This window comes from Saccostrea echinata, unplaced genomic scaffold (assembly GCF_033153115.1).
Source record: "Saccostrea echinata isolate AGI-Se365-2 ecotype Australia unplaced genomic scaffold, CSIRO_AGI_Sech_v1 ptg000009l, whole genome shotgun sequence".
NCBI classification, from domain to species: domain Eukaryota; kingdom Metazoa; phylum Mollusca; class Bivalvia; order Ostreida; family Ostreidae; genus Saccostrea; species Saccostrea echinata.
The window spans coordinates 21473676-21497358 of record NW_026889758.1 but is presented as its reverse complement, the minus strand read 5'-3'; the positions used below and the strand labels follow the sequence as shown (position 1 = coordinate 21497358).

Here is a 23683-nt window from a genome sequence, read left to right as displayed (position 1 = left end):
ATGTAAATACTTGTACTTTATGTATAATCTTAATACATAAATGATATACTATATCCAGAATTTTTTCAACGATAATCGTTGGAAATGTTTATAAAATACTACATTTGGTTGTCCAGAAAAATGCCAGTTTTTTCAATGACTCGCCTATTAAGTCGGATATAGAGTTTGGGACCAATATTCAACTCCCCAAAAACCGACTTATAGGCGAGCATGTACGGTAGACTTAACAAGTTAGCTTTCACTTGAGTTTTTGTCTTTTTATTACGTTATGTGTCCTCTGACATTTTATTCATAGAATTATTTCTTGAAAAGGGGCTTGGCCATTCATTTGAACAAATTTGAATCCTCTTCACTTAAAGATGTTTTATGGCAATTCTGCAGGCTATGGCCCATTGTTCTAACAGAAGATAAAATTGTGAATCACACAATCAAGACATATGGAGAAACAAATTCATAACAGTTCTATTGGAATAGCTTTGGCTCAGGTGAGCTAAAATTGTCAGATAATACCTGATACATGCTTAAAAATCACTAACTTTTTGTCCTCATCACTTTCTGAGGAATCAGCTCCCTTCTGCCTCCTCAATAACACCTCCCTAGCTTTCCGTTGTTCTTCTTCTCTCTTTCTCTCCTGTGAAAAATTTGTCCATCAATAGATGTCATTCTTGACAAGGGTCATTGATATTGATAGAGAAATAACTAAGCTTTACAAATGATAAATTCTTAATTTTACTAAGAATTAAAAACAAGCATGCATAAATTGTTTATATCTTAAAAATAACATTAATTAAAGAGAAAGACCTATACCAGGTTTTTGCCTAACAAACTATTATGAAATCTACAGTCAGAAATCCCCCAGAATGCATTCCTGCTCAGCTCTCCAAAATCAGTCCTGCACAAGTGGATTTATCTAAACTTCTATTAACTTAGCCTCATTTTTTTTTTTATATATAAAGCACATTCTGCACTATACTAGCAGCATCTCTCTTTCCACTAATCCTTGTGAACAACCTTTCATGCTAGCTGCTTTAATATCAGGTATTTATGCAGTGCCATCTTCTACTTATCCACCATGTATCTCAAATGTGCCCCCCCTCCTCCCCCCCCCCCCCCCTAATCATCCTTATCGAACAGCTATACCATAACAATACATGTATTTTCATAATTTCGCACATATGCAAATGTAAGTTACTCTTTTGTGTAATTAATTCAGAATTCCAAGGATGCCAAAACATGAATCCCACTAGACTTGGTAAGAGTTCTTAAATTTAAATCTTGAATTCCCCATTTCCTTCACCAGATGGAAGCTATTTTTGTTATGCCCTATATATGCAATAAAATGTCTCACAGTTAATTTAGTGAATCAGATCAAACTTTTCATTGAAGGAATATATTTATATTAATTTGTTATTTGTTTTCATTATTATTTATGTGATTTGCATATTTCAGATTAATCAAAAATATATTTGAAGGATAAATATAGTCTTGTAATTTAATCCTATATTAAAGCATTAAATCAACAACATATCATTAATGCAAGCAAAAGAACAACTAGGTGATACGCATAAAGAAATCACACAGATGAATCTTTGCCTACTTAATATACCGGTATATTTTAAAAAAAAATAAGAAATATAAGTATTGCCCAAAGTGATAAAATGGTTAAAAAATTTCTCCTGAAACCAAACAATATAATAATTAAAATTTACTGTATAAGAGTGTTAAATGGTAAATTTGAAGGAAAAAAAACAACAACTTCACAATTACACATAATAAAGGTATAGACTTATAAAATAAACTCATGGTGAGACAAGCATAGACAGCAACCAAAAATCAATGTCAGATTAATGCTCTTGAAGCAACAGCTAACTAAATAAACTCACTAGGTGTATTTTGAACTATACACAATATTTTTATTTATGAATACAACTTTTAAAGTAAATAGATGTGGTTCAAAATACACCTTAGTCATTAGCTTTGCAACAACATTAATTCAATACAAAGCAAGAAACCAGCACATACATTTCTCTGCGTCTGCAAAGAAAGGATTTTATACAAATAATTTTATACATAAATTTTAAAAACATTTAAGTATATCATTATCCTTAAAATAACTTTAAAATAAATGAGCATTTTAAAATTTCCTTATCTTGATGTCCTTATTTTAGCAGTTAGTCAAAAAAAGTTTAAATTGGCAGAAGCAATAGCTGCACTGGAGGGGCAGTGGTTTAGTTGCCTAGCAACTACTTTTTTTGTTGCTTGTGCTAGATTGCTAGTGGACAATCAAATTGTGGAAAAAACTTCCAAATCACTTTCAATAAACTTCTGTGAAATAAAGACATGAATTGCATGGGACATCAATTTCAAAAGCACAGTATCTGTTTATGATTTACATTTCAACAAAATATATTAGTATCAAGTGTCAAAAGAAAAAAAATTAAATTTTCTGACTTCAGTGTAGCTAACCTCCAAGATTCTCTCTTGTTCTCTTTTTCTGATTTCATCCATACGTTCAATCTCTTTTTGTTGTTTCTCAGCTAAGGCCTGCTGTTGTTTCTGGTCTAATAATGACTTCTCCAGCTAAAACAGTTTGCAGCGTAAAATATTCATTAAATGAGAACAGAATAATGAATATTGTACTAGATATTAATTTGATGAGATATTAGAAAAAAAAAAAAAGGCTACCACCATGCCACTTCCCACAAGACTGCCACAATGGTAACCAAAAAAACAAAATTCCTTTCAAAAAGCTTCCTTACAGAGAATAAAAAGAAATCGAATTCAAAAATTACTCCTAGCTCCCTCCGAAAAAAAATTCAAAATAAAACTAGAGGATTACCAGTTTATTAAAATAATGTAAAAGAGAGGTGATTATAATGAGATACATGTAGAAAGACTGTAATGTAATGAAATGAATATCTTCACAATATGAAAAATAAATTTTCTGCATGCATGATATATAAAACAAATATACATAGAGATATATGTTGAAAAAAGCCAATAAAGATGTACCTTGATGTTAGGGGGACAAAAGTGATTTATATTAGTAATATTTACCCTTTCAAAGCTTTTCTATAACCAACACACACATAAAGGGGTTAAATAAAAGTATGAAAAGAGACTTGCAATCTATTTTTTTTTTTATGTACAGAATACTTTAATATTAACTGTTTATTATAAAAAATCATAAAAAAAAAAATCAATAAATAACAATAATCTTTAAAGACTTAAGATTTACACTGCAGTTAGTATCAATACAAAATGTTATTAGGATGCATGAATGTTGAGTGGGAATTTGCCCATATCCATATTAATTATTATTAGTTATTTTATCTTTTTATGAACTCATAGTAACCTACCTGTGTACGCCGACAAATAGCATTGAATTTTTCTGATTGTGCGTCCACAGTCTTTTCAAAGTCGTCCTGTCGCCTGAGTAATTCCTCCACAGCCTGAATGTTCTCTCCCACGTTCTTCTCCTTCATCAGAGGTTCACGGATATTCATCCAGGCCTCCAGCTGCTCCATCTCATGATGTAATTGCTAAAGTGAGGATGATAAAAAAAATAAAAAGTTTTAAATACCAAGATATCCCCCCCCCAAAAAAAAAAATCCTGATGGTGTGAAAACTGTGCAAATTTTATTGAAAGTTAATATCTAATAGAAAACTTTTTCCCAACATTATGAATTCTGCACACACCTGAGCTTCTAGATTCTGTTCACAAAGTTCCCGATACTGCTCAAATGTTTTTATTAAGGCTTCCCAAGCAGTGTTCAAGTCTGTCACTTTCTCCTTTATCTACAAGTATTCCAAAGTGAATAAAATTTCAGGACTTGAAAATAAGAAGTGATCCAAGAATTTTAACTTTCTACTGTATCTGAAGAATCGAAAAAGAAAATAACCTCTTCAGACAGGAAGTGTCCATTCTCGATCATGACTTTTCCCGTCTCTAGGAACTTGTTAACAGCATCCTGTCGACTGTCTATTTCTGCTTTATGTTCTTTACATCTTGTCATCATCAGTTCAGCACTAGGGAGATCTCTGGCAATCTCTTCTGCCAGAATGATAGCCATCATCTCGCTTATCCAGGCTCTGTAACAGATTCAAGTACACACTTTGTCACAGAATAATTCATCATGAAAATGCCGAGTTGTTTTCCAGACTGACAATGCCTTTGGTTCTGAGGTCATTTTGGTCAAGAGGAAAAGCAAAAAAACAAAAAAACAAAAAAAACAAAACAAAAAAAACCCCCCACTAATAACAATCAACTTGATTGAGATAACACACTTGATGATTACATTTTTAAGGATTGTAGCCCTTCCCCTTTCAGATCCTTCAGTGATCACTTACTGTAACTCTCTGTAGTCATTGAAGTATAACTGTAACTGGTCACTTACTGTAACTCTCTGTAGTCATTGAAGTATAACTGTAACTGGTCACTTACTGTAACTCTCTGTAGTCATTGAAATATAACTGTAACTGGTCAGCCTGCTGGAGTTTCTCCTTCCTCTGGGAGGCTTTCTCCACCAGGATGTTCCAACACTGTACCATTTCCTCATGTTTGACTGCAATGTGTTCCTGAGCATCTGGGTATTGACCAATCAAACGCTCAGCTTCTTTGGTGATTGCCTCCACTTGCTCACTAATGGCAGCTAGGTCTCTCTGTAAAAATGACATCAATTTCACTGAACTATTGAATTCAAAACAAATCATACTCATTAAATTTTATCTACCTTCATCCAATTTTTTCCATGAATTTGATTGAAAATGGCCTGAAAACAATGTCATCAGAGTTACCTCAAAGCCCTCATGTTTACTGATGAGTGACTGGACAGATTCCAGGTCATGTCCATAGTCCTCTGTACTGACTAAGCCCTCCTTCTCTTGAATCCAGTCCAGAGTGTCATCTGCATCACGTCCATACATGTGTACTTCCTTAGCTGCTGCAAGAGCCTACAATATATGCAGCACATACAATATCACAGTTTCCATATAAATGTCATTGCCTCTATACAGATACCACTGCAATATGGCTGAAATACTGTTGACTTGGCACTAAACAATCAATCTATAGAGTTAATTCATAGAAACTTAAATTTCCACATGGATTTGGCAAACAAATTTTTAATGGCCAAAATTTGAAATAAACAGCATACAAGTACATTTTATTTAAGTACAGTCAAACCTTGTTATCTTGAACTCAATGGGACTGAGAAAAAAAGTTCAAGACATCCGAGGATTCAAGATATCAAGGGTAAAATACTTAAGAAATGAGTATTGAGACTTCCAAATCACTTTGACATATCCATGGTGTTCGAGATATCAGTGTTCGAGATACCAAAGTTCAACTGTAAGTTGGTTTTCCTACAAACCTCTTGTCTGGCCTTGGCCACCTCCTTCAGTTCACTCCATTGTTGTGTCACCTCCTCAGACTTCTTTTTGATTGCTTCTGATTCAAAATGATTGGCTTCTATCATCTCTGTTGCCATGACATTGATATTTGTGACTCTCTCTTCACTACTATTTAAATCATGAAGGAAATCCTCAAACTTCTGTTGTAGAACCTGATGAACAGATTATCATTATTATTAATTGATAGATGAAATGTTGCCATGATGACATCAGCAATGAATACATGTATGTACATGTATGTCTAGTGAGCATGTCTTAATTCTATAAAATACGTACTTCCACATGCTCCAGATCCTGTCCGTAATCCTCTGATGATGCAATGACGACCTTGTCCGCTATCCAGTTAGTGACATCATCAGCCTCTCTGTAGAATTCAAACAGTTTCTTTGTTTCCAGAAGTTTGGTTCTTCTCTGGCTGGCTAGATCCTGCAGGGTGCTGTACTTCTGTTCTACAGATGCCTGATGTTTCTTTATATTCTCCAGGTCAAAATTCTCTTTTTCAACTAAGCTCCTACTTAATGCAGCAAGCTCTGCAATATTACTGCTAAAGTTCTCAATGTCTCTCTCCAAGGTGTCCATTTTTTTCAAATTAACCTGTTTGAAAATTTACAAATGTATTTTATATTATAGGTCCTTTCATTGTAAAATAAAGACCAATGAAATGGCTGCAATAAAGTTCAATCTGAAGATATAATTTACCTGAACACTGTCTTCATCTTTTCCATACTCAGGACTTTTCAAAACAGGAATTTTTTCGTCCATCCAAGACTCAGCAACCGAAATCTCAGCATAGAACTATTAAACATAGGTAAAAAAAAAAACATTCAAAAAAAACTTCATTACTATTCATTAAGGACCTGGAAGACAAGATTGTGAACCTTGGTAACAATGCTCCCTAACATACCGTTTGAGATTCCAGCGAGGCTTGGAGTTTAGATTTGCGCTCCATTGTTAATTCCTGGAGTTGATGAAGCTCTGTCTGCAGTTTATCCAGCTGGGCTTTAATGTTGTCAGAAGCAAAGTGTTTGGCCTGCATCATTCTCTGGGCAGCAGTGGCTACTGAGTCAATCAGAGGCTCATGAGCAATGATTTCAGATTCCAGGGCCTGATCAATATACCATCAAATACTTCATTAACATTATAAAACTTTAACTCAAAGAATAAATTATTTGTTCATGATATTGAACAACAATAAAATTATTTGTTCAGGACACCATAACTGATTTGCGCAGATCATTTGCTTGTTCTTTTTTCCCATGATTCAATCTTTACAGAAACATGCATAGAGAAAAGAAATCTGTTGACCTGATGTTTCTTCATAAGATTTTGGACGGCATTCAGTGAGTTTCCTAGATCAGTAGAGGCTGCAACAGGAAGTTTCTCCTGTATCCATGACAACTCGTCCTCCACATCTCTGTAGTATTGATACATCAGCAGGGCATCTTCCAGGTTATCCCGTCGGATAGTGGCTGGCTCCGACAATGACTCATATCTGAATATCATAAAGCAAACACATTAAAATGATGGAGATACTGCAAATTCTTCATCTTGTAAAGGATTTTCCTTTATTATTTACGTCAGAGATGTATAGAAATTTTAGAACCATGCACTTATCCTTAATCAAACTGAGTTTCCATGCTGTCGACCTATGAATTCTAACATATACATGTACAACATCTCACAATGTGTTGGTGATCTGTCTATATTGTTTAAGTTATAACTTTAGATCTAGACTCTATTGAATACCACATGGTGTCCACTCTTGAGAATCTTCTGTATTTTAACCTTAAGAAGGTCTCTGATTTTGACTTTTGTTTTGTATAACATTTGTGAGGAAATACTTGCAATAATTGATGCATACTTTTCTTGAACAGCTTTGGCTCTAGCCTGGAGTTCTTTGTTCATAAAATGTTTTGCTTCTTTGAACACGTGGGCGGCATCTTGAACATCTTGAACCTTTTCTCTGTGATTTGCTATGTCTTGCTCCAGTAGCTATGATGCAAAAATATTCTGTCACTGAATAAAATCTCACAAAAAATGGTTTGAAAATGGATAATTATTTAGAAATACATGCAAGGTATACTGTTCACTGAGTTGTCATTTCATGTTTGTGGTTCGTCCTACCTGATGTTTTTTGAGTAATTTATTGACAGAATATAAATCCTTCCCATGATCCTCTGACATAAGCTGGGATTCGACATCATCCATCCATGACATTAGGTCATCTACAACTCGATTGTACATAAGAGCCTGAAAACAAAATATAAATAAAATACTTCCTATAATTATACACTTTAAATTGCATTTGCATTTTAAAATATCTTGTACTACTACAATATTTGTCCTTTTTTTTTTTTTTTCAAGTTTTACAAATGTTTTAAAGAGAAACAATGGTGTAAACAAGTATCAGAAAATTTGAAGGAAAACAAACCTGATAGGCATCCTGTAGTCTGTCTTTCTTCTCAGCACTGGCTGCCATTAGAGCTTCCCAGCTTAATTCCAACTCCTCCAGACGTTTTTGAATGTCTGCTTTTGCATAATGATCCTTATCAACTAGTCCTTTACCTTCCTACATAGCAAAGTAAAAAAAAATAATAAAATAAAAGCATAAGCTTTCCTATTAATCATCAAACATTTTCTGTATAGAATTCATGTTTAAATATCAAAAACATTGCACTGTTACACAACTTTTAATTGTTCATATTGACAACACTGTCAAAGCCTTTATTACTGTGGAATACACCTGACATGCAATACTGTACGTGTACATAAATTGGCGTATTTAAAATTTAGCACAATCACTGGGTATGGAGTTGTTTGCAAAATCATGAATTAACACTATACATGTCCATGCCGTACATTGTTTTATAAATGATTTCTTAGCGATAATCATGAATCAGCGCATCGTTGTCTGCGCCAAAGCATCTAAAATATGAAGCCCGCTTTTTTAAGTACGCATACGGTACATGATGGCTATACTGGGCTCAGCATACCTCAACTACAGCGTCTACTCTGTTTCTGTTTGCTGTGACTTCAGCTTCAAATGCTTGGTGTTTCTGGAGCTTGGCCTGTAGATTGGTAGGATCTCTGTAAGACTCATCTAACGCCACCTGCAGCTTTTCATTTATCCATCCTGTTACTTCATATAAATTCCTCAAAAACAACTGGTAGTTCCTAGAATCATTCAGTTTCTTTGTTCTTGCTGCACAATGATCCCAGAAAGCATTGCACCGACTCACAACTTCCTGGCACCTATCAGTAATCTCACTAGATGCATAATGATCTTGGCTTTTCAGATTCTCTGCAAATTGTTTCAAGTCTTCAATTTTATCCACCTGTTTTTTTGTTGTCCTCACAAATCCATCATGTTTCTTTTGAAGTGTTTCTACACTGTGTAAATTATTCTGAAATCAAGGAATACAATAAATTATCAAGTAACTTGAATTCATGTCGATGCTTTTCCCGAAACATTTTAGAAGAAAGAACAGTTTATCCAGAAAAATATTGCACAATGAACAACTTACTCCTAAATCTTCATTGGCAAGGAAGACTTCTTTGGAAGAAATCCATGCATCAGCCTGTTCAGCGGTCTCCTTGAAAACCTGTACAAAAATAAATGGATGTATATTGTTTATTAAATGCACATGTGTCAGGTTAAAAACTGCTTTAATATTCCTATATACTGTGATATGGGTGCTTATCATTACCGCTACATTTTCAAAATTGTCATTACCGCTACATACTCATTGCCTCTACAAAAGACTTTACATTACTGCTACATTTAAAAGAATACATCAGCGCTACACTGCCTCTACTTGCCAGCGGCTCATGCATGTACAGGTTGATTAAAAGTACAAAATAATACATGTAAGACCCGTTTCCCCTGCTCATCACGGGGAAGTGAAAGTAAGAATTTGAGCAGGATGCTTTTTTTTTTTTTTTTATAATTTTTATTTAAAGTCTATTTTATTTAATAAAACATTTTACAAAGTTTTGTTCTCGGACAAAACACATAGTCTACAAAATTGGTAGAGCTTTGAAGGTCATTTGCTTGACGTACTGCTGTCTGGAAATCACTGGTGATGAATCATAATGAATCGAACTTATATTCAGTGGCATTGCTGGCTGATCAAATATGTAGTAGTAATGACTCGTAATCGGTACTAGCCTCATTCATGAAATGAATGATCACACGAATATAGCGGTAATGAGTTGAAATTTTTCGCAATGTAGCAGTAATGTTGACCTCCCTCTGATATGCAGTGATGAATAGGAATATGTAATCTACATAATACCGGTAATTTAAATGTATTTCAATTATGCATTTACAAATTAAAAACTGCATTTCCAAATATTTTGTTATGCAGTCAAAGAATAAGAATGGACAATATCTTATAAACAATAAAAACAAAATTGAGCTGATTAATACCTGGAGATCATGGCACTGAGTGAGAAGGTGGTTCCGTTTCTCCCAGGCAGCATTCAGCATTAATTTGGTGTGGTCTAACTGACCAATAGTTTTCTGGATTTCTTCCGAAGAGTAGTGTTTCTTCTCTACCAGCTTGTTACCATGCTCACGCACGGCAGCAAAGTGGGACTTTCTGCCTTCTATTTCTGCCTGTAAGATATTTTTACACATACAACTCTCTTCAATTACATGAATTATTAAATGGGATAAGTCAATGAACAATAATGTCAAAGAACAAGAAGTGCCAATACCTTGCGTTCATGGTGAATTTGAAGAAGACTTTCAGCCTCCGGAACATCTTTAGCCAATTCTCCTGCATTCATTCTTTGCACCATCTCAGTGGACCAGGAAACCTATAAATGTACATGTACATACAGAAGTTTCTTTAGTGATTCACGGTATTGTCCAATAGAGTAATTTGTTCCTTTTGGAAATCATGATTACTTACCAGTTCCCTGGCATCAGAAAGGAACTTCTGTAGTTGATAAGAGTCAGACAGTTTCTGTTTCCTGTAAAAAAAACCCACACAATTACTATCTTAACCTCAAACACTTTGCATTCAAATTTAAGCTCAAAATAAATGGACAAAGATTGACTTTTCCTGGAAAATATTATATAAATATTGCCTGTAGTTGAGTGTAACATTAAAAATTTTCACCCCAAGAAAACCATTGTCAACCGAGGCACAAACCTCAAATATAAGAAATAAACATGCTGAAAAATTCAGCTTTTTTACACTATTTTACATTATTTTTCACATTATTTTTTTTCAATAAATTTCTTTTTCTTTACGATTTTACCGGACAACCCTTATACACCAGTGTTACCTGCTGTCAGCCAGTTCCTCCAATTTTTCCCAGTTGTCCTGAGCCTCTTGCTGTTTCTGGTGAATAGCATCAGCCTTGTCTGGGTATTTTCTACATAACTTACTTTCCAAAGCCTCCATTTTCTGTACAGAGAAAAATTACATTTCATTTAACTTTTAGTATTCTTAAATAATTATCTTTATCCAAAAAAAAAATTATTCAAGCTAAAAAAATGAAAGAATGAATGTTGTCCATTTTAAAGAGGTCTCTACCCACCTCCAGCTGATTCTGTAAGGCTGTCATATCCCTTTCGACCTCCTCCTGTTTCCTTTGGAGGGCCTCCACACTGGACAAATCCTTCCCAAGGTCTTCACTGGACAATAACAGAGCCTTCTCATTGATTCTGTCCAACATCTCGTCCACATCTCGGTTAAAGGAGTGGATTTCTAGGGCACAGGATAGGCTCTCCTTATAGTGTTCCAGATCAGCATTTACTCCTTTCCATCTGTAAGCAAATGTGTCAATTTCCATTTATGCAATTTACTGTTCTCTTTTTACCCCGATTCTTCAAGTGATAACTCATATATGTGTAAAATGAATTATTTTCATCTATTTCTTGATCCACCACAGCTGTCATCATTAATCAGTGAAACAGCAAACTAATGAATAGGGGAGCTTACTTTTGATTGAGATTATTGCGTTTCTCCTTTACAGCATTTGTGTCTGTTCTTCCCTGAGATATTAATTTGTCTGCCAATGCATTAATCCCTGCTATCCTCCTATCATCCACAGTGATACCCTAACAAAACAGACAAAAACGTTGATGAAATAGGAGTTACATATTACCTCATTTCTTGATGTTAATCAACTGTCGTTCAAAGAAAAATACCATTCCCAATAACCATAATCCAATAATCAAAATGCAAAGAAAAAAATAAATAAGATTCTACCCAATACACTCCATGCCCCAAGAGACCTTATCTCCGTCAATCAAACTTCAATGTTTTTCAAAATGCAACCAGTTTTCCCAGCTAAGGTTATCACAAATTTCATTTATTTATAATCGTTCACAATAATTGCCTTCTTTTAAAATTTGTGGCAACAATATCCTGCTCCTTGAGAAGTTCCATATATATGTACATCATTTACATGCATTATTAACTTTAAAGTTCTTATTCCATAAAATCATATTGGACATTTTTCTAAACATCAAAGAAGAATGGTTCTATGCTATTAAATTGTAAAAGAAGAATTGTAATTTTTTTTATTCACATATAAAAATGATGACCTGAAAATTGAAATACATGACAAAACAGGATAAATACAAGTTGAAAAGATTTGCATTTTAAAATATTTCAGCTATGGTTTGGGTGATCATTTCAGTGAATAGTATGGTTGCAGATACAGAATCTGAAAAAGCTGTAGGGGAGATGACTGACAAAGGGACATTTTGAAAGAAAGGCCGTGTTTATATTTACATTATATGTACAATGTACATGCAAGTTATAGAAGTAATGAAGTATTGCAAAGGAAGATGTTGACCATGCGCTTACACATACTTGTACATTTGTCTGTAAAAACCAGTCATGAAAATCTGTTAGCTACATGAACATATCAGTCAAGCTAATGCAAATGATTGTATATGACGTTAGAAAACAAAACTGAGTAAAATGTGAAAAAAAATATAATTGATTAACAGATCAATATAAATAAGCAATATACATGAATAACAGAACAGTCTAAATAAGATGAAGAATATCATGGTCTACTTACTGCTGACTCCAGATCATTGGCTTTTTTCTGAAGTTCTAGACAGTGTTCATAGTCTCGTCCCATGTCTCCTGCACTCACCAGAGCTTCCTATCAATAAGACATTATTACATGTACACAAGTCTTTACTTATTGGAATATTGTAAAACACTTTCAGAAATCCTTGGATCTTTACAGATTGTCATTAAATATACGTTGTAGAACAGCAGTTTTCAAACTTTTTTCTCTCCTTGAAAGTTTGTGTATAGATTACTTGCAAATGCATGAATGTCTGTAGGTCAAATTCTTTATCATACATGTAGTTACTGGAGTTTGCATCTTCTTAATTAATAGAGACTGTACATGAAAACAGTTTCCTCTTATGATATGTCATCATCATCTGTCTATGTTCTAATTCTCAGAAAAACCATACTTGTTATTTACATCTCTATTCTTTAAGAGTTACATGTTGTGTTTTTACTCAAAGTCTTACTTTTTCTCTCATCCACATTTCCACTTTATCCACTTGTTCGTTGAACATAAGGATGTCTTTCAGTTCTACCAGACCTTTACCACGGTTGTTGGAGGCTTGTAGGAGCTCGTTCCACTTGGAGGTCAGTCTCTGTAGGCTTCGTCTTACATCATCTGATTCTGGATGTTTCTTCTCCAGTAAAACATCTCCTTGCTATGTACCATAAATCACAAATAAAAATAATATTTTCTCTTCCAAATGAAATATGCATACTACAATCTTTTAACTGATTTTGTTTATGCAATTCAAATGTATTTGCCAGAATGCTTAGCATTTAAAGCTTACAAATCCTCAGAGGTAAATCTGTAAGCAATTAGAACAGATCCTTGCTTGTCTGACAATTTTTTTTTAATAATGTACCTCTTTAATTTTATTGATCTGGTCAGTATTGGCCAAAATTTCTGCCTCAAAAGCCTGATGTTTTTGCAGTTTCTTAATCTTGTCCTGCAGGTCTGTCACATCCTGGAAGTCATCTTCATAAGCCACCTTCAACTTGTCATCAATCAGCCCTTCAGCCTACAACATTTTAACTTAAACATGACATAATGGATCTGCACAAAATCTTCGAGTTCAGACTTTCAAACCAAATTTTCAAGGATTTCAACATCACTGAATAACTAGATATTGAAATTAAGATTACTCCTTACTATGATGCAAGTCAATTATCATATCATATTATGTTCTCATGTTAAAATACTGGATATAATGCTATGTACCTCTGCAACATCTCTGTTGAATTGAGCATACAAAAGTGAATCTTCCAGTTTCTCTCCTCTTGCTTTGCTCTGAGCTCTCAGATTAGCTCTCCTAATAAGAAATAATATAAATTTGTCATATCTGAAGTTTAAAATGAAAACAAAGATTTAACAATAATTCACATATTTTACCTTTTTGTGACGTCATCAATAGTCTGTTTGATAATAGGTGCTTCAAAATGTCCTTCTTCCACCATATTCAAACCATTGGCAGACAATGCTTCCAACTGAAAAATAAGGGATTCAATGAAATCACCCACACGACATGCTAGCATTGTAATTAAATGAGTTTTTCTCTTTTAACTGATATATCATGAAATAGTAAAGTACTGTACGTGCATAAATTGGCGTATTCAAAATTTAGCGCAATCAAGGGTAATGGAGTTATTGGCGTAATCATGAATTAGCGCTACACTTATCCGTGCTGTGTTTTGTATTAATAAATGATTTCTTAGCAGTATTCATGAATTAGCGCATCGTTGTCCACGCCACAGCCGCTAAAATAAGAAGGCCGCTTTTTTAAGTACACATACAGTAAGTTATACATGTACCTTATCTTCTTGCACTTCCAGGACTCTGTCGAAGGCTTCATGCTTCCTAATGAGAGCTTCAACTTGATCCACAGTACTACCAAACTCACAACTGGCCAAGTATGCCTGTATCCAATAGCAATTTAAACTTGATTTATAAATAACCTGTTTTAACTATTGCCCAGAGATTACATTTTTACTGTATATATTTTTTTATTCAATGCAGACATAGTGTTAACCTCTTGTGATGAGCTAATGGTATCCAGTTGCTGGGCATCCCTGAGGAAGGTGTGAAGATCATACAGCTGATCGTAGAAGTCTCTCTTCTCATCCCATACCTTTCTCAGTCTATCCTGAGTGTCAGCTACCAACTTCACCTTCTCTTCAATCTAAAATCAAAAGAGGGAAAGCTTTAACAACATCATGATACATGAACCACCAATGATACATTTAAGTAACATTAAAATACATGTACATCCAACAGTGTAATCCAGTTTTCTAAATATACTTTTTTGCTGTTGTGTTGGTAGTTTCAAGTGACAAATAATGAAATGTTGATATTCACCAAGTTCCACCATAATTGCAGTGTGTTCTGGTCAGAACTTTTCTAACATACCTGTTCACTTAAAATAGATATTATTGTGACTTGCTTCTGTACAGCTTGTAAAACTTCCCACCTATTTAGATAGTTGTATTTGACATGTGGACAGTACCTCTGTCTTGGCATAATGGTCATTGTTGATCATCTCCTCTCCTGTCTGTACAATGGTGGTGAAAGTCTCTGCCCGAGCCTCAATCTCTGCCTTCAGTTCTTCATGTCGGGTCTTAATCATGTCCACCCCATACACATCTCGAGCCGTCTTGTCAGATTTCATTTCCTGCTCGATCTCATTGGCCCAGCTCATGAGATCTCTCACCTAATTATCAAAGCATAAATAAAAATTTATTAACGAGTACATAAGCAAGTGAGATGTTGAGCACTCTTAATTAATCATTCAATTTCCAATATTCTACTCCAATATTTTAATAAGTTTTCTCAATAGACAATATGACCTCAGTCTATAACATAGAAAACACATTATATGTGGACTTACATCTGCCAGGAATCTGTGTAGGTCCATGGTATTAATGAGTTCCTCTTTTCTCTGAGCAGCTCTGTCCTGTAAAATCCCCCAGTTCTCTACCACTGTAGCCTGAAGCTGCTCTATCTGTTCAGCATTCTCCCCAGGGTAAGTTTCTTGAAGTCTGGTGGAGTCTTCTATCAAGACTTGTAACTGGAAAATAAGTTGTGGTCCACTTTATTACTTTCAAAACTCTAGAATATGATGTGCAGCAAATTGAAACTAAATTTAACTAGTATGCTTTACACATTTAAAAAAGTCTCTAAGTTGCAAATGACAATTAAAAATAGATGCCTCTAATTCATTGCGTTGCTTCATAGTCCCTGAATAATTTCATTTACATAATTATGTCATAACTTAGAGAAGCTCAAAATAATAAGAAATTCTTCAGAAAACATGAAGCTAATATTTGTAGAATAGTACCTGAGCTTCTAATGCCACCAGTTCATTCTCAAATCTTTCATGCTTTTTGAGATAGCTCTGAGTGGCAAACAGATCTCTTCCCTGATCCTCAGGTATACTGGCATATTTCTCCTGAATTCTTGTGAGAGCTTCCTCAACATCACGATTAAATCTGTGAATCTCTCCAGCACCATACATCTTCTGGTCTCGGTTCTCTATCTGTTCCAACAGCTGGTTCCATTTCTCCCTGAAATATAAAATCTTCCAGATAAAATAAACTTGGAATTAAACATGCAATACATACATGTACATGCTACAAGATCCAAGTTTTTCAATCTTTCTATAAAAATGAACTTTTTAATATATGATATATTTGTATTGATGGGATTTCATCCCAGATCAATGGTCAATGTCCCTATTCCTGTACCTGAGATGTGCTTGTCTCTCTTTAACTTGGTCTTCATACTGTGTCTTATCTTCCAGCAGCCATTTAGCAAGTCTCTCACACCTGTTAAATCTCTCTGTTCCAGCTTCCACGGTTCGTTTGAATTCCTCAAACCTGTTTCTTAGTATCTACACACAAAATTAAAAGAAATTCAATACTAAGCTGTCTGTAAAATTCGGCAATTCCAGCTGACATATACATTGTACATACATATTTACATAATAGACACTATTCATAATCAATATACATGTATAAAAAAACAATATCATAATAAAAAGTAAATTCACCTAACAACTTATACTGTATTTAAAAGTTTAAATTTACATTGTATAATCAGCTTAATTTTAGAAATGTAGCAGTCATATAAATGGCTTTTTAAAAAAAAAAAAAAAAAAAATTCTTCCATACAACAAGATGTTCATAATCAGATCCATATTCTTCAGAGGCGGCTAGCTGCATCTGGTCGTCAATCCACTCCTCAAAGTCACTGCTTTCTCTGTTGTAAGCATGCAGCCATTTGGACATTTCCAATTCATGGGTCCGCTCTGCAGCAAGTCGCTTCAACTTGTTCAAATGGTCCTGGAGATTGTCCTAGGATGGGATAAAAATATATCAAATTGTGTTTCAACATGTATTTTTATGTAGACCATTTTCCCCCCTTTGGATAAGGACCTACTTGTGCTTTGCGTAGAGTGGCTGGATCCTGACATCCAATTTTAAACAACCTCTGAGCCTCTTTACCAAGTCCTGTTACAATTCCCTGATATGTCTGAATATCTGTCTCCAATACCTAAAATTTTAACATTAAAATTTAACAGTTTAGAAAGGACTTTACTATATGTACATTTTAAAAGTCATATACAGTAAAACTCATGTATTAAAAACTATTTTATAAGAAAATCTCTGTAAAAAGGTAACATTTATTCTGAGTCACTGCGACTTCCTTTTAACCAAATTTTACTGTATATCAATTCTCCCCCACCTTATTCTTTGTCAGAAGTTTGTCGGACGAGTTCTCATCCTTGCCGTAGTCTGTACTGGTGGCCAGGGCCATTTTATCATTGATCCAGTTCTCCAACTCCTCAACATCATTCAAATACTGCAAAATATGATATCAAAATTCAGTATGACTGATAGTAATTAATACATTTATCACATTTTATCCCTTCATCCAGTTCTTATCACTCATTTGATAAATTTAAGCAATGCCACAAATTGGTTTCCTATGCCCCATAATGTCCAACTCATATGTGTGCATTTGTAAACATAAATAAATGATGGAGGCAGAATTTAAATAATTTACAAAATAAAATCACTGAATAACAGATCCTATTCTTAAGAAGCACTTTTGTCTTTATTTCATTGTGCACTATCTAAACACATAATACTGTTGATATTATGCAGCAGCTTAAAAACAGCAAAAAAAAAAAAAGGTTACAAATAAAATAAAATATGTGATAAGAGAATCTCACAAGTTTTACGATATGATATTTATCTAACTTATGAATTGTGCGATCTCTATTCCCCAGCCAAAGGCTTCGGAATAGAAAACACACAAGTTGGATGCAAGTTATTTCCAATCATAAACCATAAGTAATCCTTTAGGTTTCAAAATTTTTCGTTGTGTACAATTCTGTACATGTTAATATGAAAATAATGGAGGTCTCTTGATTAAGAAGTATAACAGGGTCTCGTAAATAGGAGCCTACCTTCTGGATTTGGACAGAGAGATCCAGATTCTTTTTCCGGATCTTACTCTTATTCAGGAGGTCATCCCAGGACACCTGGAGTTCCTGACATTTGTCCTTTATCTGCTTTCCATTATAGTGTTTCTGGTCAATCAGTTTCTCCCCTGTAGCTAACACCCTCTCCACAATGGGATGGTGACCATTAATCTCCAGGTCAAGTTTCTGTAAGAATTTAAAGGTATTTTTATCTTTAGTATAAACTATTTTACAGTCACCGTTTGAATCTTTAAGATTACTCGTCAATTATTCAGTATCAGTGTACACAATTGATCATCTCCATTCTATGTACATTGTTATCTTCCACCCAGTTATCATTCAAGCACTGACCTTGAATTTCAATTTAACTGAATTTTAATTTAACTTCAGTTTATTCTTCAGATTTTTCAACAGTGTACATTCAAAACAAACAGACCTGGTGTTTTTTCTGGAGGTTCTGGGCATCTACCAAACTCTTTCCATAGTCTGTAGAAGCAGCTGCAGGTAGTTTCTCCTTAATCCACTGGACTTCTTCATCCACATCAAACTTAAACTGGAAGAAGTGCAGCGAATCCTGCAACTTGTTCTTCCTTTTTTCTACTGCTGGCTTCAGCTTCCCAAATCTGAAATAATAAGACAAGCCTGTTTACCAAATTGACTTTAAAACATCGGAGATGCACAACTTCCCAAATCTGAAATAATGAGACAAGCCTGATTACCAAATTGACCGAAAAACATTGGAAATGCATTATTTTTTGTAAAACAGCCAGTTTGTATCTCTTTCCAATTACTGACTTTTACGTTTCAACACTGAACAACTTCCTCACCTGCTGTTGAAATCCTCCACAGCTCTGAGGATGTTGGCTTTATCAAAGTGTCCGGACTGTGCCAGCGCTTGTCCCTGTGAGACAATGGATGAGATCTGATCAGAAAGAACCCCCAATTCATTTTCCAAGTTCTGATGCTTCTTCAACAAGTCCTTGACTCCACGAAGGTCAGATCCAAGGTCGGGGTTTGCCACAGATTTCTCCATTTCATCCAATTTGGCCTGTCAGATTAAAAAAAAATGTAAAAACGTTACTATTTTCAATTCCTTTATTTAATTAGCAACTTAAAGAAAAAAGGGTCATCCATTAGAAATATTTCGTTATAAATGTAACTAACAAAAATCAGGGTGTTTTAATTTTGTGAGCTTTCTTTTGGCTACAAGCTTACTGAATTAATTATTTTTAGCAACATTGATTATCTTTTCATTTCTAATGATGTACTAGTTGTTGACCTGTGCATCAGCCAGTGCCTTATTAAGAGTTGACTGGTCAGCTGCTTGCTGGAGTTTGTTCCCTTTATCTTTGGCTTTGTCACACATGTCCTTCCACTGAGTATTGAGGTCCTGGAGGATTTCTTGGATCTCTGGAGATGAATAATGTTCATCCTTAACCATCCCATCTCCTCTCTGTAAACCATATATAATAAAACATTTACTTATTTGTACAAGTCCTACATGTTTATATTTTTTAAAGTAAATATTTGTGCATTTGAAAATCAATTGAACCCTTTGTCTTAATCATAAATGAGACAGAAGAAGTTGTGAATTATGATCTGTGTCTGGAAATACAAGGAAGAGAAAGCAGGATAAAAGGAACATTTCTATTTTGAACAAATATGGAAAAGAAATGCAAGCTACTACATGTATTGTACCAGTACATTAAATATGTCCGATCTCCTATGACCAAGACAAAGACAGATGTGACAAGAATTGATACCTATTTTGAACAAATAAGGGAAAGAACTGCATGGTCCTAAATGTTCATGTATTGTACCAGTACATAAAATATGTTTTGATCTCCTCTGAACAAGGCAGAGACAGATATGATAGGAATCGATATCTATTTTGAATAAATCTGGGAAAGAAATGCAAAGGTACTGCATATCTTGCACCAGTACATGAAATACATCTCTGATTTCCTCTGACCAAGGCCAAGAGGCACATCTGACATGAAGTGATATCTATTTTGAACAAATGATGGGAAGAAATGTGAGATCTTACATCTATGCATAAGGAACATTTGTTTATACAGTTCAATTTCTAAACCTGTGATTGCATGGTTGTTTGAAATGCAGTACTTATCCAAGATATAGTTGAGAAAACCTTCTGAAGGCTCAGATTTCTACACCTCACTGTTTCTCTTTATATAATCATTCTTAGGATAATTTGATGTAAAAATTTTCTTGCAATAACTTATTTGGAGTTGAAATGCTAAGTTCACTATATCAACTTTGATGATGGTGATGATAATGATGGTGTTGATAGTGATATTGGCAAGATGATGATTGTATTGCATTTTGTCACACTGATTGGAAATAAAAAAAAAATCTTAGAACACTTTGCCTCCCTTCCCATACAATGCTTTGTACTGCAGTCTTTTACGATTCAATGAGTAAAATGAATTAAGAGCATAATGTATCAGTGCATCCGCACTCTAACCTTTTTCTTTTCATAATACATGCTTATAATGCCATCGAATTAAAAGAATCAAAGTTAAGTCTGTATAAGCAAGTACTGTATCTAAACAAAGACTTTTCATGCAGATCTGAGAATCTTTGATAATAAGACATTTGCATTGATGCACATGCATAATATTATAAAGATCTATTATTTCAGTACTTGTTTTTTGCATCATGCAGTATAAACAAATGGAGCACTTGAAGAAAAGATGGGTACTGAAGTGGAAAATTGATTATAAATTTGATGGATAAATTTAGGATGATAGGTATTGGCACTGAGAAGCCTTTAGCTGGTGTACAAAGAGGGAACTGGAGAGGACATGAAGGCATTTCTAATATGCTTTGGAGGAATTTACTTACGACCATATATTTCTGCAAATTTGAGATTATTAGTAAAGCATCTGCACACATATTCTTTTGTCAAAAAATAAAAATATAACTTAAGGAACACAAAGAGTCTAACTTGGCCCTGTAAATTTATACAATTTTGCCAAACTCATGATAAAATTTGCATACTTTACCCATGAATAAACTTCCTACGAAGATATTATTGTGGTTGATAAAATTTTAAGACAATTTATTTTTACACACAAATGTTAAACATAAAAAAAAATTAAACATAAAATGACATATCATACAATTATGGAGACTCTTTAGGTGGTTAATATGGTTTGATATTCACAAGAAAAATATCAATATTGACCAAGGTGAAGTCTTGGTCAATTTTGATAATTTTCTGGTGAATATCAACGCATATTAACCACCTACAGAGTCCATAATTATTTTATTATATTGTACGGTATGGAAAGAATACAACATTGAAGGCTGCAAGACAACACCATTTTCATTAATGAATTGTCCTCGCAGAAAGATAAAAAAAAATGACAGCGAGAAATTTTATTTCGCTAGTCGTTTTTCTCATAATACATTGTACATTTAGGAATATACAGTACATGTTCATGTAATATATTTTTAACACATTTTAACATCTTACAAACATTAATTGTTATGAATCTTCTGCAAAGAAGACTTAATTTTTTTCCCCAAATACATCTCTGTTTTAATTTGGCCCCATCTAAAATCCTAGCCTTGGCTTCTGAATAGTGATGATGATTTTTGAGATGTTCCATGTTACCTCAAATATTAAATTACTTTTTTCTTTGACTATACTCATGTAATTTAGCCCCCATGGGCTCAACATTTATTATACACTACAAATATTAATTTAAAAAGCTCATTAGTTCTGGTCTTGTAGGTCTTAAGAAGAATATTTTTTTTATCTATAATAACTAGCTACATGATTACAGATTGAGTCTCCAAAGCCTCTGACACAGGGGATTCAAACTTGAGTAACTAAGAACTATGTTGTTAAAAATATGGTCCAATCTTGTCATTTGTTTCCTCAGGAGGAGAATACCCATATTAACATTTTTTTCAAAATTATCTGCCTTTATGACACATGGTCATTCATTTGAACGAAAAAATGGCCCTCTTTAAGTCAACAGGTAACATTGATTGCTAAAAGTTCATAATGTAAAAAGTTTAAATGGACAACAACAAAAAAAAAGACTGACATTGATCAGAAATGCTAAGTTTAGAGTCAACTTAATACAACTCATAAAACAACACCAAATTAGATGATTAACCGCCACCAAAAAAGTGAAATGTAAGTCAAACATTCCTAATCTACCAAAAGAAAAAACATACTGTAGTATTAAATAAGATTTAGCCTTACATCATTTAAGTCTTGAAGTCGTTCATTATTTGCTTTAATTTCTGCCTCAAATGCCTGATGTTTCTTCAGCTTCTCGTGAAGGTTTGCCAAATCTCTGTATGACTCATCTGTAGCTGTCTTGTATTTGTCTTTTATCCAATCCGAAAGCTAAAAAACCAAAGAACAACTCTACACTTCAAAAAAACATACTATGCTTTCCAACTGGCAGTAAACAAATCTACATGCATTTTCTTCGATATCTCATTCCATATTAATTTGCAGCATCACTGCAGTTCTAAACTTAAAAATTCATTATACTGTAAAATCACTTATTTTTGTGGGGTCAAATTTTCATGATTTGAGGAAAAATCACTGGTTTGAGGGGATCTGATTTCTTGGTTAAAGGAGAAAGATTATAAAGCAGTATGAAATTTTCACATTTGAATTCATGGGTCTCTTTATACCACAAAAACCTCCAAGAAAATTTGTGATTTCACAGTAATCTGCATCCTACCCATTTGGATACGCTAACCTAAGATTTTTTTTTGGTTTAGTGAAATTTTTTGATGAACTAAAACTGGACTCACCTCGTCTGCGTCCCTCTTGAACTCCTGGAATCCTTGTGCTGCCAACAGAGCATTGTGTCTGTCTGCTGCCCGCTCCTTTATTTTCTGTCTCCTCTCCAGCACCTCATTTCTCCTCTTGTCAATACTGTAATTATAACAGTATTAATAATTCTAACAGACAGATTTTTGTACAAAATATCCTACTACAATTGAATCATGATACATTTATATAAAACATGACTGAAATGTCAAAATATTCATCAATTTCAGACATGCTTGAGATATGAAAGTTGGTGCTCAAATTCAGAATCAGGTGGAACTATCAACTTATTTTGATATATCCCTGGTATGCAAGATAATAAAGTTCAAGATGCCTAAGTTCAACTGTATTTTGGTCATTTGAAGGCATAGGAATCATTTGCCAGTATTTATAGAATTAGTCAGTTTTAATTTATTGCTTGATTCTGTGACGTAAGCCTTACTGATCTTTATCAGGATGTCCTTCTGCAATCCTTTTGTCTGCCATCTCATCCAAGTCCTTCAGTTTTTCATCTTGTACAAGCAACGTGTTCTCAAAGTCTTCATGACGTTTGAACAAAGTTTCAACATCATCCACCGTTTCCTGTGGGGAAAAAAAATAGTAAGGTCAATCCTTAAATATATTTTGCTAGATTATTTACACTTAACAAAGTGTAAACTTACCCCAAGGTTAGCAAAGTCCAAGAACTTCTCATGACCACTGGACACAGAATCAATGTGGTCAGCCTCTTTGTTGAAAAACTGGAAAGAAAAATCTTTGGTAAAATAAATGGTGATGATCTTACACTAAAAATCTTCAGCATGAGTTTGAAACTGGAATGAAAAATCTTTTGTAAAATAAATGATGATTATATTACACCATACATCTTAAGCATAAGTTTGAGAGAGATTTCTGATATATGAGGAACCTTTTTT

General features: G+C 34.0%; 1 protein-coding gene across 1 annotated transcript in view; it reads right to left on the bottom strand.

Annotated features, from left to right (window-relative positions):
- LOC133182005 (spectrin beta chain, non-erythrocytic 5-like) overlaps positions 1-23683 on the bottom strand; it is a 98062-nt gene that overhangs the window by 8067 nt on the left and 66312 nt on the right. Inside the window, exons 33-77 of the mRNA XM_061316705.1 lie at positions 23432-23509; positions 23212-23351; positions 22751-22874; positions 22185-22331; positions 19224-19397; positions 18772-18992; positions 18381-18567; positions 17930-18130; positions 17203-17319; positions 16897-17010; positions 16629-16811; positions 16203-16348; positions 15797-16022; positions 15347-15526; positions 14966-15169; positions 14492-14641; positions 14274-14378; positions 13855-13949; positions 13684-13774; positions 13328-13483; positions 12929-13120; positions 12460-12546; positions 11367-11485; positions 10963-11191; positions 10708-10829; positions 10329-10389; positions 10132-10233; positions 9842-10030; positions 8937-9014; positions 8406-8816; positions 7844-7981; positions 7537-7662; positions 7274-7404; positions 6718-6904; positions 6317-6517; positions 6112-6207; positions 5689-6006; positions 5373-5564; positions 4798-4953; positions 4445-4662; positions 3903-4092; positions 3700-3798; positions 3360-3542; positions 2467-2580; positions 537-631 (exon numbers count right to left, since the gene is read on the bottom strand). Coding sequence (XP_061172689.1) covers positions 537-631; positions 2467-2580; positions 3360-3542; positions 3700-3798; positions 3903-4092; positions 4445-4662; positions 4798-4953; positions 5373-5564; positions 5689-6006; positions 6112-6207; positions 6317-6517; positions 6718-6904; positions 7274-7404; positions 7537-7662; positions 7844-7981; positions 8406-8816; positions 8937-9014; positions 9842-10030; positions 10132-10233; positions 10329-10389; positions 10708-10829; positions 10963-11191; positions 11367-11485; positions 12460-12546; positions 12929-13120; positions 13328-13483; positions 13684-13774; positions 13855-13949; positions 14274-14378; positions 14492-14641; positions 14966-15169; positions 15347-15526; positions 15797-16022; positions 16203-16348; positions 16629-16811; positions 16897-17010; positions 17203-17319; positions 17930-18130; positions 18381-18567; positions 18772-18992; positions 19224-19397; positions 22185-22331; positions 22751-22874; positions 23212-23351; positions 23432-23509 — 7073 coding nt within the window. The remainder of the gene's footprint in view (positions 1-536; positions 632-2466; positions 2581-3359; positions 3543-3699; positions 3799-3902; positions 4093-4444; positions 4663-4797; positions 4954-5372; positions 5565-5688; positions 6007-6111; positions 6208-6316; positions 6518-6717; positions 6905-7273; positions 7405-7536; positions 7663-7843; positions 7982-8405; positions 8817-8936; positions 9015-9841; positions 10031-10131; positions 10234-10328; positions 10390-10707; positions 10830-10962; positions 11192-11366; positions 11486-12459; positions 12547-12928; positions 13121-13327; positions 13484-13683; positions 13775-13854; positions 13950-14273; positions 14379-14491; positions 14642-14965; positions 15170-15346; positions 15527-15796; positions 16023-16202; positions 16349-16628; positions 16812-16896; positions 17011-17202; positions 17320-17929; positions 18131-18380; positions 18568-18771; positions 18993-19223; positions 19398-22184; positions 22332-22750; positions 22875-23211; positions 23352-23431; positions 23510-23683) is intronic.